The 15,246-nt window shown below is 52.7% G+C and overlaps 1 protein-coding gene across 1 annotated transcript in view; it reads right to left on the bottom strand.

Moving 5' to 3' along the window:
* Positions 1 to 15,246, bottom strand: part of M1AP (meiosis 1 associated protein) — a 141,076-nt gene that overhangs the window by 45,662 nt on the left and 80,168 nt on the right. Inside the window, exon 2 of the mRNA XM_075571739.1 lies at positions 10,360 to 10,492. Coding sequence (XP_075427854.1) covers positions 10,360 to 10,492 — 133 coding nt within the window. The remainder of the gene's footprint in view (positions 1 to 10,359; positions 10,493 to 15,246) is intronic.

The following is a 15,246-nucleotide window of genomic DNA, read 5'->3' as shown; positions in this document are numbered from 1 at the left end:
GGCTCTGGGTTGTGAACCAACAGACAGCCGTGCGCAGAGGGACCGGGGTGGACCAAGTGCGGACGTGGCAGGAGACTGATCACCTCTGGAGTACGGTAAGATAACATTTATTATCTACCGATATGCACTGTCTCCGCTGTTGGTCTATTTCTGTGTCTCATACGGCTCTCCGAAGGTCACCTAAAGACAGGTAGATATCTTGCCCAGAGCCCGTTTTAAACTCAAACCTGTTACCTAGACTATCTGTCACCAGGTATACGTTTACATGTTGTATATGTTAGTCAGTGCCGCAAGTGGGATTTTTGCCGGCTGACTAGGGGTCTTGTCACTGTATGTTGTAAACTTGGTGGAAGGAGGGGAAAAGGGGGAGTAAGGGATAGTCGGTTCAGAGAGGAACACATGATCCCTGGAGTGACTGCGTGGTTGGCGCGTTGCAGAGGGAAGGGTGTTAAGGCGCGTTACGGTTGGTAACAGCGCGGAATCCTGCCGATTGATTCCTGAACAACCTTTTCCTCTCTCTCGTAATCAAGTGGTATGTTATGTCCAAAATGTGTTTGTGTATTAGTGTTGAGAATTCATGAGGATGGGTGGGGATTGTTGAGAGTAGAAGAGATAGCCCATAGGTGCTTGGGCGATAACCCCTAGACGTTAAACTGCCCGAACTCCTGTTTTTCCGCGTTAACGGACGCTTTGCAGTAAGAAAGAAAGAAAGTGAATAGGAAAGATATAGCAAGTGAATTTGCTGATAGATAATCAAGGCATATGATTGTGTTGTGGAAGTAGGTATTGAGGGTTATTTTTATGAAAGGTTTATATGCAGAAATTGGGATACAATTAGATACTGTGTATATTATTTGGAAGGGAAAGAAAGTGTTATAAGTGAAGGGAAAGAAGAAAAAAAAAAGCAGGGCATTTTTGCTAGTAATTGCAGTGTAGCTTGAAAAAAAAAATCATGGGAACACAGGCAAATAAGACAGAAAAAGAAGTCTTAGCCTGCCACCTAGTGGCGGAAAGAGAGAGAAGAGAACGGAAAGGAATGGGAGCAGCCCTCCCGGTAACTGGTAAAGATTTATTTAAAGGGTTTGTTCGTACTGGCCACACGAATGGGTCTTTTAAAACCAGGAAATATTCTTTTTCCTTCGGTTCTAATGGCAACTAGATAGAGAGTCAGAACAATAGCAGCACAGACCGCGCCAAAAAAAAAAAAAAAAAAACCTTTTTCCCTCCAAAGGAATGTGCAAAAGATACGGAAATTGTGCAGATGTTTAAATGAAAGAGGGGTCTTTTTCTGTGGGATTGATAAACTCAGGGAGCGCCGTCTTGTGTGTTTTTGAATCCCACAGGGAAACATACCTTACGTTAATATGGGTCAAAAGAATTCTGTTGAGGGACAGAAGGGTCCCGCTGCATTTATTTTACCATTGCCAGGACAGAAGTTAATATATGTATAAAAAATTTAAAAAAAAGCAAGTAGGCTGTTTGAGTTAGTGCAGCAAAAGGCAGATTGCAGCCAGAAATGTGGCGATAAAAATATTGAAAGAAAAGAGAGGAATTTTGAAGGATAATAACCTGCTGAAGATAGCAGAAGCCTGGTTTAATGTTGCCAAGGCTGTCCAGAGAAAAATGGACCGAGCAGGAGATAGAAAAAGGGAGGGAAGGTTGTATTTCTTTATCACCCTTGCGGTGACTGTACAAGTAACCCCCCTGAAAATGACCAACCCCCACCCTATGCTGGTGCTGACCCACCCCCCTGGACATGTTTAAGGTGTGGCACCCAAAACCCCCGATGCAGGCAAGATTGTTTTAATTGTGGTGCACAGCGCCCCCGTGTGACTGATTTATCTATACTCACTCCTTTGTTACCTTCGCTCCCAGCTCCAGCAGCACCCCCACCTATACAACCCACTACCCCGCCCACGAATGACAAACCAACCTTGACTGCCCATGTAGCACAACTATATCCTGTACTGCAGGCGGATGGTTCCTATTACACCCCGACTGTGCCCCTAATGCCCCTGATGCCAGCCCTTTCACCCCAAACAATCACTGCCCCAGCGGTAGGGATTCAAGTCTACCCTGACACAACAATAGCACACAGACCCAGCAGCAGTGTCCACTATAGTACGCCTGGTAGTTTTGACTCAGATAATGAGACACAGGCCGCTGCACAGGAGGCGAACATGACCTGGAACACTAACCCCAGACACCCCCCAGTACCCGACCGCGGCCCAAGGTTATATGGGCAGACGCCCAAGCAGGTAGAAGGCGCCCCAATAATGTATGTCACCTCACTCCCTTCCTGGTAGACACAGGTGCAGCCAGGAGCGTAATTAGAGCTGCAGACATACCCGACCCTTCCTATTTGTCTGATATTGATGTTTCATGTGTGGGGGTAGATGGCACACCGCGCTCTAGCCCATTAACACGACCCCGGCAGATAGGTCCCTACCCTGAACTATTTGCACGATTTGTAGTTTCCTCTACCTGCCCGCTTAATCTGCTTGGCGCTGATGTTTTGTCCAGGTTACAGGCCTCCATAATATTCTCCGAGGACGGCACCATTGATGTAACCTCCCCGCTCTGGGAGTCAGATGTCTCTGCCCTTTGTTCCCTTCCAATACTTTTGGCATTAGCGGACAAACCCTCAGCCGCCAGTATACCGCCCGCTGTCATGGATAGGATCCCGTCCAAATTATGGTCCACAGGCCCTGAGGATATCGGGTACCTAACGGTACCGCCCATTGTTGAACAGCTCAAACAAGGAGACCAGCTTCCCCGTAAACCGCAACACCCACTAAAGATAGCACAAGCTGATGCTATCACGAAACATGTTAAGGCTCTCCTTGCAAATGGCGCTTTAATACCTTGCACCTCACCCTGCAATACCCCTCTTTTCCCTGTGAAGAAACGCACCGCGAAAGGTGAACCTGATAAGTATAGAATGGTTCAAGATCTTCAAGCAGTAAATGATGCAACCATTGTACGATGTCTTAACAACAAATCCCTTCCAGATGACCCCAGAGGCTTCCAAGAATTTCACTGTTCTCAAACAGGTAATATCCTCGGCCCCTGCCTTGGGCCTCCCAGACTATGATTTACCCTTCAAGCTTTTCATATCAGAACGAAATGGACATGCAACTGGAGTGTTAACACTGCCACACGCTGGCCGATGTCGACCTATTGGTTATTACTCTAGCCGTCTCGATGCTGTGGCTTGTGGTGGACCGTCCTGTCTTCGTGCTGTCTTTGCTGCTCAAGCACTGCTGGATAAAACTTCGGATATCGTTCTAGGGCATGACCTCATTCTCCTGGCACCACATGACATTGCTGCTTTTCTCAATCAGACACAGCCAAAACATCTGTCCACTGCCAGACACCTCAGGTTGCAATGCTCGCTTCTCATTCCAGACAATGTCACCCTTCTCCGGTGCCAAGTGCTTAACCCCTCCACTCTTCTTCCACTTCCCGAGGGGGGAGATGTGCAGGGACACGAACAAGAACAAAGCACAGCTGGATTCGACCTACCCCATAATTGCTTCGAACTCATGAAGCTAGAAACAGCTCATCTGCCCATGGTGAGTGAAACGCCGATACAGAACCCAGATCTAATCCTGTTTGTGGATGGTTCTCGATATGCTGATTAACAAGGCACCTACCATACGGGTTATGCGGTCACCACAGACTCTGTGGTCCTACTGGCAAGCACACTACCGTCAACAGCATCCGCACAAGAGGCCGAACTACAAGCCCTCACTGCAGCGTGTAAACTGGCAGAAGGACAAACGGCGAATATCTACACTGACTCTAGATATGCCTTTGGTGTAGCACACGATTTTGGCGTCATTTGGAAAACCAGGGGATTTCTGACAGCAGCAGGAACACCAGTGAAACACAGCTCAGCCATACAAGCTCTAATGGACGCCCTACTCCTTCCAAGCCATGTGGCCATCCTGAAGGTAAAAGCCCATGGGAAACTGAACACAGAAGAAGCCAGAGGAAACCATCTGGCGGATGCTGCGGCAAAACAAGCTGCCAGCGGGATACGAGAAGTGGAAGATCGAGTGGACACGACAAGGATGGTTCCGTTAATGCAGAACCTCCCAGTAAATCGAGAATATCTGAAGAAGTTGCAAGAATCTGCAACAAAGGAAGAAAAGGAAAGCTGGAAGAAAAGAGGTGCATCACCCCAAGAAGGAATTTACGAGTACAAAAAGAAACTTTGTCTGCCACGGGCACTGTATCCTGCTGTGGTACAATGGGCACATGGAGCAGCACATCTCTCGAAGACTCTTATGAATGCACTGATCGACAAATAGACTCTTATGAATGCACTGATCGACAAATACTATGCGGCACCTGGAATTACCCCAATGACTAGTAATTTCTGCAAATCATGTACAATTTGTGCAAAGTGTAACCCAGGACGTGTGGAAAAACCATCGCAGAAACACCTTGCAAGGCCCTTATACCCTTTCCAGCGTATCCAGATTGACCATATTCAGATGCCAAAGTCGGGCCGTTTTGAATATGCGTTAGTAATTGTAGATATGTTTTCAGGATGGCCAGAAGCCTATCCTGTCACCAATCTCACTGCGAAAACAACAGCAAAAAAACTCCTGACAGAGGTGGTTTGTAGATATGGGGTACCTGAAGTAATAGAAAGCGACCAAGGCCCCACTTTCACTGCTACGTTAGCTAAAGAAATTTGGTCCGCGCTAGGGACCACCCTTGCTTTCCACACCCCATACCATCCCCAGAGTAGCGGAAAGGTAGAAAGAATGAATGGCCCAGGAAATAAATATGCCCTGGCCAGATAGTCTACCCATTGCTTTGTTCAGTGTTCGATACACCCCACGAGGGGAACATGCTCTATCCCCATTTGAGATACTGTTTGGTACTGCCCCCAAACTTGGTTGTTACTACCCACAGCAGTTACAAATGCAGTCTGATGTTTTGATCAAATATGTAACTGCCCTAGCGCAAGAACTAACCAATATGCATGGTCGAGTGTTTTCTTCTATTCCAGATCCAGATCTAGATACCGGGACTCAAACTCGTGCCCGGAGACTGGGTACTCGTGAAGAGATTTGTAAGGAAACACTCCATAGAGCCCAGATATGATGGTCCTTTCCAAGTTCTGTTGACCACAGTGACATCAGTCAAACTAGCTGGCAAGAACACCTGGATACACGCCTCTCATTGCAAGAAGGTTCCAGCTCCCAACGAGGACACCTCAGAAGGAAAATGATGCTATATATCTTTTGCTTGTTGGGTCTAGGGGGGGGGGGGCACAAAAGATTGCTATTACCCAACATGAAGGGGTAGTCAAGTTTTGGTATAATTCATCCAATACTCATGTAGCTACCATCTCCTTTGATTATTGTAATGTAGTCAGCTGCCCCTCAACGCATTGGCAGTGTAATATGTACCGAGACACTCCAAACTCTAGGGCTATAAATATAGCTATATATATATGTATCACAGACAGTTACTGGGGACAGGAATGTGATTACTGGGGATCAGTAGGATGGAACACGGGAACAGATTGGGGATACCGACCACGAAATGGTCTAGCAAGGAAAGACAGGATGGCAAAAGATTCTCGCCCAAATAGGCATCGCAATAGTTATTATTTTTGTTTTGTTTGTGATTATTGTCTGCTGTGTTCTCCCATGTTTTAAAAAGTTCATGACCAAAGCTGTTGACAATAGCAATCCTACCCTTTTTCTGCAGTCAGATAATAATATTCCACTCTCGGAAGATGGTCCATTTACTCCGTTACAGTCCCTCCCAGTTAAGTACAATAGTATAAACCCATAGGGACAGCATCTGACTTCCTTATGTGCAAAGTCTGTGGCAAGGGGGGTCATGGACAAGCCATGACTCGTCTAACGTACAGCACAAAAGAGTTCCCAGGCACATCTGGACAGATGAGTTAGTATACATCTAGGGACAGACTCAGAAATAGACATTTCAAGGGGGGACTGTGATGGATTGAATAAAATGCCTATTTCTTCATCTGTAATACTTTGCTATGATTCCTTACTCAAAATGGCTACCGCAGCTACCCCTCCGTTCAAGTAAGGAAGATGGCACCGAGCAATTCCACTCAAATGCTGATGTGTCCAAGAAAACCTACAATAACAAGACCATAAATCATAACAACAAGACCATACAAGGACAAGACCTAACAAAGAACCAATGAGACAAATAACCTGAGACAGCTCCTTTGCATACAAACCCCCTCCCCTACAGCCCCTTTATAGGAACGTGGTCTGTAGGAATCAAGACAGACATTATCATTCTGAACTCCTGTGTGTCAGTGTGATTTTTTTCTCAGTGCACGCATTACCTACGTAGGAAAATAATCTGGACGGGGACAGATACTCTGAAGACGTTTTGGTCTGATCCAAATTATCCAAATCACACACCCCCTGCGGGGACACAGCAGTGACACACCCCCTGCGGGGACACAGCACTGACACACACCCCCTGCGGGGACACAGCAGTGACACACCCCCTGCGGGGACACAGCACTGACACACACCCCCTGCGGGGACACAGCACTGACACACACCCTGCGGGGACAAAGCAGTGACACACACCCCCTGCGGGGACACAGCAGTGACACACACCCTGCGGGGACAAATCAGTGACACACACCCCCTGCGGGGACACAGCAGTGACACACCCCCTGCGGGGACACAGCAGTGACACACACCCCCTGCGGGGACACAGCAGTGACACACACCCCCTGCGGGGACACAGCAGTGACACACATCCCCTGCGGGGACACAGCAGTGACACAAACCCCCTGCGGGGACACAGCAGTGACACACACCCCCTGCGGGGACACAGCAGTGACACACACCCCCTGCGGTGACACAGCAGTGACACACACCCCCTGCGGGGACACAGCAGTGACACACACACCCTGCGGGGACACAGCAGTGACACACACCCCCTGCGGGGACACAGCAGTGACACACACCCCCTGCGGGGACACAGCAGTGACACACACCCTGCGGGGACACAGCAGTGACACACACCCCCTGCGGGGACACAGCAGTGACACAAACCCCCTGCGGGGACACAGCAGTGACACACACCCCCTGCGGGGACACAGCAGTGACACACACCCCCTGCGGGGACACAGCAGTGACACACACCCCCTGCGGGGACACAGCAGTGACACACACCCCCTGCGGGGACACAGCAGTGACACACACCCCCTGCGGGGACACAGCAGTGACACACACCCCCTGCGGGGACACAGCAGTGACACACACCCTGCGGGGACACAGCAGTGACACACACACCCTGCGGGGACACTGGACACAGCCCTGACACACACACCCTGCGGAGACACAGCAGTGACACACACGCCCTGCAGGGACACAGCAGTGACACACACACCCTGCGGGGACACAGCAGTGACACACACCCCCTGCGGGGACACAGCAGTGACACACACACCCTGCGGGGACACAGCAGTGACACACACCCTGCGGGGACACAGCAGTGACACACACACCCTGCGGGGACACAGGACACAGCCCTGACACACACACCCTGCGGAGACACAGCTCCGTGTGACACAGGACACAGCAGTGATACACCCCCCTGCGGGGACACAGCAGTAACACACACCCTGCGGGGACACAGCAGTGACACACACCCCCTGCGGGGACACAGCAGTGACACACACACCCTGCGGGGGCACAGGACACAGCCCTGACACACACACCCTGCGGAGACACAGCAGTGACACACACCCCCTGCGGGGACACAGCAGTGACACACACACCCTGCGTGGACACAGCAGTGACACACACCCTGCGGGGACACAGCAGTGACACACACACCCTGCGGGGACACAGGACACAGCCCTGACACACACACCCTGCGGAGACACAGCTCCGTGTGACACAGGACACAGCAGTGACACACCCCCCTGCGGGGACACAGCAGTAACACACACCCTGCGGGGACACAGCAGTGACACACACCCCCTGCGGGGACACAGCAGTGACACACACACCCTGTGGGGACACATCAGTGACACACACCCCCTGCGGGGACACAGCAGTGACACACACACCCTGCGGGGACACAGCAGTGACACACACCCCCTGCGGGGACACAGCAGTGACACACACACCCTGCAGGGACACAGCACTGACACACACACCCTGCGAGGACACAGCAGTGAAACACACACCCTGCGGGGACACAGCAGTGACACACACCCCCTGCGGGGACACAGCAGTGACACACACACCCTGCGGGGACACAGCAGTGACACACACCCCCTGCGGGGACACAGCAGTGACACACCCCCTGCGGGGACAGAGCAGTGACACACACCCCCTGCGGGGACACAGCAGTGACACACACCCCCTGCGGGGACACAGCAGTGACACACACCCCCTGCGGGGACACAGCAGTGACACACACCCCCTGCGGGGACACAGCAGTGACACACACCCCCTGCGGGGACACAGCAGTGACACACACCCTGCGGGGACACAGCAGTGACACACACACCCTGCGGGGACACTGGACACAGCCCTGACACACACACCCTGCGGAGACACAGCAGTGACACACACGCCCTGCAGGGACACAGCAGTGACACACACACCCTGCGGGGACACAGCAGTGACACACACCCCCTGCGGGGACACAGCAGTGACACACACACCCTGCGGGGACACAGCAGTGACACACACCCTGCGGGGACACAGCAGTGACACACACACCCTGCGGGGACACAGGACACAGCCCTGACACACACACCCTGCGGAGACACAGCTCCGTGTGACACAGGACACAGCAGTGATACACCCCCCTGCGGGGACACAGCAGTAACACACACCCTGCGGGGACACAGCAGTGACACACACACCCTGCGGAGACACAGCAGTGACACACACCCCCTGCGGGGACACAGCAGTGACACACACACCCTGCGTGGACACAGCAGTGACACACACCCTGCGGGGACACAGCAGTGACACACACACCCTGCGGGGACACAGGACACAGCCCTGACACACACACCCTGCGGAGACACAGCTCCGTGTGACACAGGACACAGCAGTGACACACCCCCCTGCGGGGACACAGCAGTAACACACACCCTGCGGGGACACAGCAGTGACACACACCCCCTGCGGGGACACAGCAGTGACACACACACCCTGTGGGGACACATCAGTGACACACACCCCCTGCGGGGACACAGCAGTGACACACACACCCTGCGGGGACACAGCAGTGACACACACCCCCTGCGGGGACACAGCAGTGACACACACACCCTGCAGGGACACAGCACTGACACACACACCCTGCGAGGACACAGCAGTGAAACACACACCCTGCGGGGACACAGCAGTGACACACACCCCCTGCGGGGACACAGCAGTGACACACACACCCTGCGGGGACACAGCAGTGACACACACCCCCTGCGGGGACACAGCAGTGACACACCCCCTGCGGGGACAGAGCAGTGACACACACCCCCTGCGGGGACACAGCAGTGACACACACCCCCTGCGGGGACACAGCAATGACACACACACCCTGCGGGGACACAGCAGTGACACACACCCCCTGCGGGGACACAGCAGTGACACACACCCCCTGCGGGGACACAGCAGTGACACACACCCCCTGCGGGGACACAGCAGTGACACACACACCCTGCGGGGACACAGCAATGACACACACACCCTGCGGGGACACAGCAGTGACACACACCCCCTGCGGGGACACAGCAGTGACACACACCACCTGCGGGGACACAGCAGTGACACACACCCCCTGCGGGGACACAGCAATGACACACACACCCTGCGGGGACACAGCAGTGACACACACCCCCTGCGGGGACACAGCAGTGACACACACCACCTGCGGGGACACAGCAATAACACACACACGCTGCGGGTACACAGCAGTGACACACACCCCCTGCGGGGACACAGCCCTGACACACACACCCTGCAGGGACACAGCAGTGACACACACCCTGCGGGGACACAGCAATGACACACACCCCCAGCGGGGACACAGCAGTGACACACACCCCCTGCGGGTACACAGCCCTGTGTGACACAGGACACAGCAGTGACACACACCCCCTGCGGGGATACAGCAGTGACACACACCCTGCGGGGACACAGCAGTGACACACACCCCCTGCGGGGACACAGCAGTGACACACCCCCTGCGGGGACACAGCAGTGACACACCCCCTGTGGGGACACAGCACTGACACACACCCCCTGCGGCACCCCTCCCCCTCCATGATACACAGTCCCTCCAGGTGACACGGAGTATTGCGGGTACCTGAGTACTCGGAGCGTCTGCGGGCCTCCCCCACTGCTGGGCGCTCTGCTGGGCGCTGCTCTCCGGCTCTCGTGTCCTCCCAGGAGAAGCTCAGGATTCACCAGTCTCTGCTGCACATCACACATCACACACACTGCGGCGGGGACAGGAGCGACACTGTGTGTCACAGCGTGTGCGTGTGTGTGTGTCATGGTGTGTCACAGAGTGTGTGTGTGTCACGCTGAGTGTGTGTGTCATGGTGTGTCACAGCGTGTGTGTGTGTCATGGTGTGTCACAGCGTGTGCGTGTGTGTGTGTCATGGTGTGTCACAGAGTGTGTGTGTGTCATGGTGTGTCACAGTGTGTGTGTGTGTCACGCTGAGTGTGTGTGTCATGGTGTGTCACAGCGTGTGTGTGTGTGTCACGCTGAGTGTGAGTGTGTGTGTCATGGTGTGTCACAGCGTGTGTGTGTGTCACACTGAGTGTGTGTGTGTCATGGTGTGTCACAGCGTGTGTGTGTGTGTCATGGTGTGTCACAGCGTGTGCGTCACACAGTGTGTGTCATGGTGTGTCACAGCGTGTGTGTGTGTGTGTCACGCTGAGTGTGTGTGTGTGTCATGGTGTGTCACAGCGTGTGTGTGTGTCACGCTGAGTGTGTGTGTCATGGTGTGTCACAGCGTGTGTGTGTGTCATGGTGTGTCACAGTGTGTGTGTGTGTCACACTGAGTGTGTGTGTGTCATGGTGTCACAGTGTGTGCATGTGTGTGTGTCACGCTGTGAGTGTGTGTGTGTCACGCTGTGAGTATGTGTCATGGTGTGTCACTGTGCCTGTGTACCGGTATATGTGAGTTAGTGTGTCACTGTGTGTGTATAATCTTATACACAGTAACTATGTGACAGTGTGAGTTGCTATACTCAGCACTGACATGGCGGGTCCCTGTGTGACTGTTATACTCAGGACTCACATGGCGGGTGAGGGAGTGAAGGGGGGGGTGAGTATGATATATACCCTATCTCCCTGTGTTAGGTAAGGGGTCTCTCACTCCCCCCTTATCTGTAACACCCTGTGAGTAGTTAGGTGAGGGGGGGGGGGGGGGGTGAGTATGATATATACCCTATCTCCCTGTGTTAGGTAAGGGGTCTCTCACTCCCCCTTATCTGTAACGCCCTGTGAGTAGTTAGGTGAGGGGGGGGGGTGAGTATGATATATACCCTATCTCCCTGTGTTAGGTAAAGGGTCTCTCACTCCCCCTTATCTGTAACGCCCTGTGAGTAGTTAGGTGAGGGGGGGGGGGGTGAGTATGATATATATCCTATCTCCCTGTGTTAGGTAAGGGGTCTCTCACTCCCCCTTATCTGTAACGCCCTGTGAGTAGTTAGGTGAGGGGGGGGGGTGAGTATGATATATACCCTATCTCCCTGTGTTAGGTAAGGGGTCTCTCACTCCCCCCTTATCTGTAACGCCCTGTGAGTAGTTAGGTGAGGGGGGAGGTGAGTATGATATATACCCTATCTCCCTGTGTTAGGTAAGGGGTCTCTCACTCCCCCTTATCTGTAACACCCTGTGAGTAGTTAGGTGAGGGGGGAGGTGAGTATGATATATACCCTATCTCCCTGTGTTAGGTAAGGGGTCTCTCACTCCCCCTTATCTGTAACGCCCTGTGAGTAGTTAGGTGAGGGGGGGGGTGAGTATGATATATACCCTATCTCCCTGTGTTAGGTAAGGGGTCTCTCACTCCCCCTTATCTGTAACGCCCTGTGAGTAGTTAGGTGAGGGGGGGGGGTGAGTATGATATATATCCTATCTCCCTGTGTTAGGTAAGGGGTCTCTCACTCCCCCTTATCTGTAACGCCCTGTGAGTAGTTAGGTGAGGGGGGGGGGGGGGTGAGTATGATATATATCCTATCTCCCTGTGTTAGGTAAGAGGTCTCTCACTCCCCCTTATCTGTAACGCCCTGTGAGTAGTTAGGTGAGGGGGGGGGGGTGAGTATGATATATACCCTATCTCCCTGTGTTAGGTAAGGGGTCTCTCACTCCCCCTTATCTGTAACGCCCTGTGAGTAGTTAGGTGAGGGGGGGGGTGAGTATGATATATATCCTATCTCCCTGTGTTAGGTAGGGGGTCTCTCACTCCCCCTTATCTGTAACGCCCTGTGAGTAGTTAGGTGAGGGGGGGGGTGAGTATGATATATATCCTATCTCCCTGTATTAGGGAGGGGTCTCTCACTCCCCCTTATCTGTAACACCCTGTGAGTAGTTAGGTGAGGGGGGGTTGAGTATGATATATACCCTATCTCCCTGTGTTAGGTAAGGGGTCTCTCACTCCCCCTTATCTGTAACGCCCTGTGAGTAGTTAGGTGAGGGGGGGGGTGAGTATGATATATACCCTATCTCCCTGTGTTAGGTAAGGGGTCTCTCACTCCCCCTTATCTGTAACGCCCTGTGAGTAGTTAGGTGAGGGGGGGGGGTGAGTATGATATATATCCTATCTCCCTGTGTTAGGTAAGGGGTCTCTCACTCCCCCTTATCTGTAACGCCCTGTGAGTAGTTAGGTGAGGGGGGGGGGGGTGAGTATGATATATACCCTATCTCCCTGTGTTAGGTAAGGGGTCTCTCCCCCCTTATCTGTAATGCCCTGTGAGTAGTTAGGTGAGGGGGGGGGGGGTGAGTATGATATATATCCTATCTCCCTGTGTTAGGTAAGGGGTCTCTCACTCCCCCTTATCTGTAACGCCCTGTGAGTAGTTAGGTGAGGGGGGGGGGGTGAGTATGATATATATCCTATCTCCCTGTGTTAGGTAAGGGGTCTCTCACTCCCCCTTATCTGTAACGCCCTGTGAGTAGTTAGGTGAGGGGGGGGGTGAGAATGATATATATCCTATCTCCCTGTGTTAGGTAAGGGGTCTCTCACTCCCCCTTATCTGTAACACCCTGTGAGTAGTTAGGTGAGGGGGGAGGTGAGTATGATATATACCCTATCTCCCTGTGTTAGGTAAGGGGTCTCTCACTCCCCCTTATCTGTAACGCCCTGTGAGTAGTTAGGTGAGGGGGGGGGGGTGAGTATGATATATATCCTATCTCCCTGTGTTAGGTAAGGGGTCTCTCACTCCCCCTTATCTGTAACGCCCTGTGAGTAGTTAGGTGAGGGGGGGGGGGGTGAGTATGATATATATCCTATCTCCCTGTGTTAGGTAAGGGGTCTCTCACTCCCCCTTATCTGTAACACCCTGTGAGTAGTTAGGTGAGGGGGGGGGGGTGAGTATGATATATATCCTATCTCCCTGTGTTAGGTAAGGGGTCTCTCACTCCCCCATATCTGTAACGCCCTGTGAGTAGTTAGGTGAGGGGGGGGGGGGGTGAGTATGATATATATCCTATCTCCCTGTGTTAGGTAAGGGGTCTCTCACTCCCCCTTATCTGTAACGCCCTGTGAGTAGTTAGGTGAGGGGGGGGGGGTGAGTATGATATATACCCTATCTCCCTGTGTTAGGTAAGGGGTCTCTCACTCCCCCTTATCTGTAACACCCTGTGAGTAGTCAGGTGAGGGGGGGGGTGAGTATGATACTGTATATACCCTATCTCCCTGTGTTAGGTAAGGGGTCTCTCACTCCCCCTTATCTGTAACACCCTGTGAGTAGTTAGGTGAGGGGGAGGGGGGGGGGTGAGTATGATATATACCCTATCTCCCTGTGTTAGGTAAGGGGTCTCTCACTCCCCCTTATCTGTAACGCCCTGTGAGTAGTTAGGAGAGGGGGGAGGGGGGTGAGTATGATATATACCCTATCTCCCTGTGTTAGGTAAGGGGTCTCTCACTCCCCCTTATCTGTAACGCCCTGTGAGTAGTTAGGTGAGGGGGGGGGGGTGAGTATGATATATACCCTATCTCCCTGTGTTAGGTAAGGGGTCTCTCACTCCCCCTTATCTGTAACACCCTGTGAGTAGTTAGGTGAGGGGGGGGGGTGAGTATGATATATACCCTATCTCCCTGTGTTAGGTAAGGGGTCTCTCACTCCCCCTTATCTGTAACACCCTGTGAGTAGTTAGGTGAGGGGGGGTGAGTATGATATATAGCCTATCTCCCTGTGTTAGGTAAGGGGTCTCTCACTCCCCCTTATCTGTAACGCCCTGTGAGTAGTTAGGTGAGGGGGGGGGGTGAGTATGATATATACCCTATCTCCCTGTGTTAGGTAAGGGGTCTCTCACTCCCCCTTATCTGTAACGCCCTGTGAGTAGTTAGGTGAGGGGGGGGGGTGAGTATGATATATACCCTATCTCCCTGTGTTAGGTAAGGGGTCTCTCACTCCCCCTTATCTGTAACGCCCTGTGAGTAGTTAGGTGAGGGGGGGGGGTGAGTATGATATATACCCTATCTCCCTGTGTTAGGTAAGGGGTCTCTCACTCCCCCTTATCTGTAACACCCTGTGAGTAGTTAGGTGAGGGGGGGGGTGAGTATGATATATACCCTATATCCCTGTGTTAGGTAAGGGGTCTCTCACTCCCCCTTATCTGTAACGCCCTGTGAGTAGTTAGGTGAGGGGGGAGGTGAGTATGATATATACCCTATCTCCAAGTGTTAGGTAAGGGGTCTCTCACTCCCCCTTATCTGTAACGCCCTGTGAGTAGTTAGGTGAGGGGGGGGGGGGTGAGTATGATATATATCCTATCTCCCTGTGTTAGGTAAGGGGTCTCTCACTCCCCCTTATCTGTAACGCCCTGTGAGTAGTTAGGTGAGGGGGGGGGGGGGGGTGAGTATGATATATATCCTATCTCCCTGTGTTAGGTAAGGGGTCTCTCACTCCCCCTTATCTGTAACACCCTGTGAGTAGTTAGGTGAGGGGGGGGGGGGTGAGTATGATATATATCCTATCTCCCTGTGTTAGGTAAGGGGTCTCTCACTCCCCCATATCT

This window comes from Ascaphus truei, chromosome 1 (assembly GCF_040206685.1).
Source record: "Ascaphus truei isolate aAscTru1 chromosome 1, aAscTru1.hap1, whole genome shotgun sequence".
Lineage (NCBI taxonomy): Eukaryota > Metazoa > Chordata > Amphibia > Anura > Ascaphidae > Ascaphus > Ascaphus truei.
Note: the sequence above shows the minus strand (reverse complement) of the source record. Positions and strands in the feature narration are given on the sequence as shown.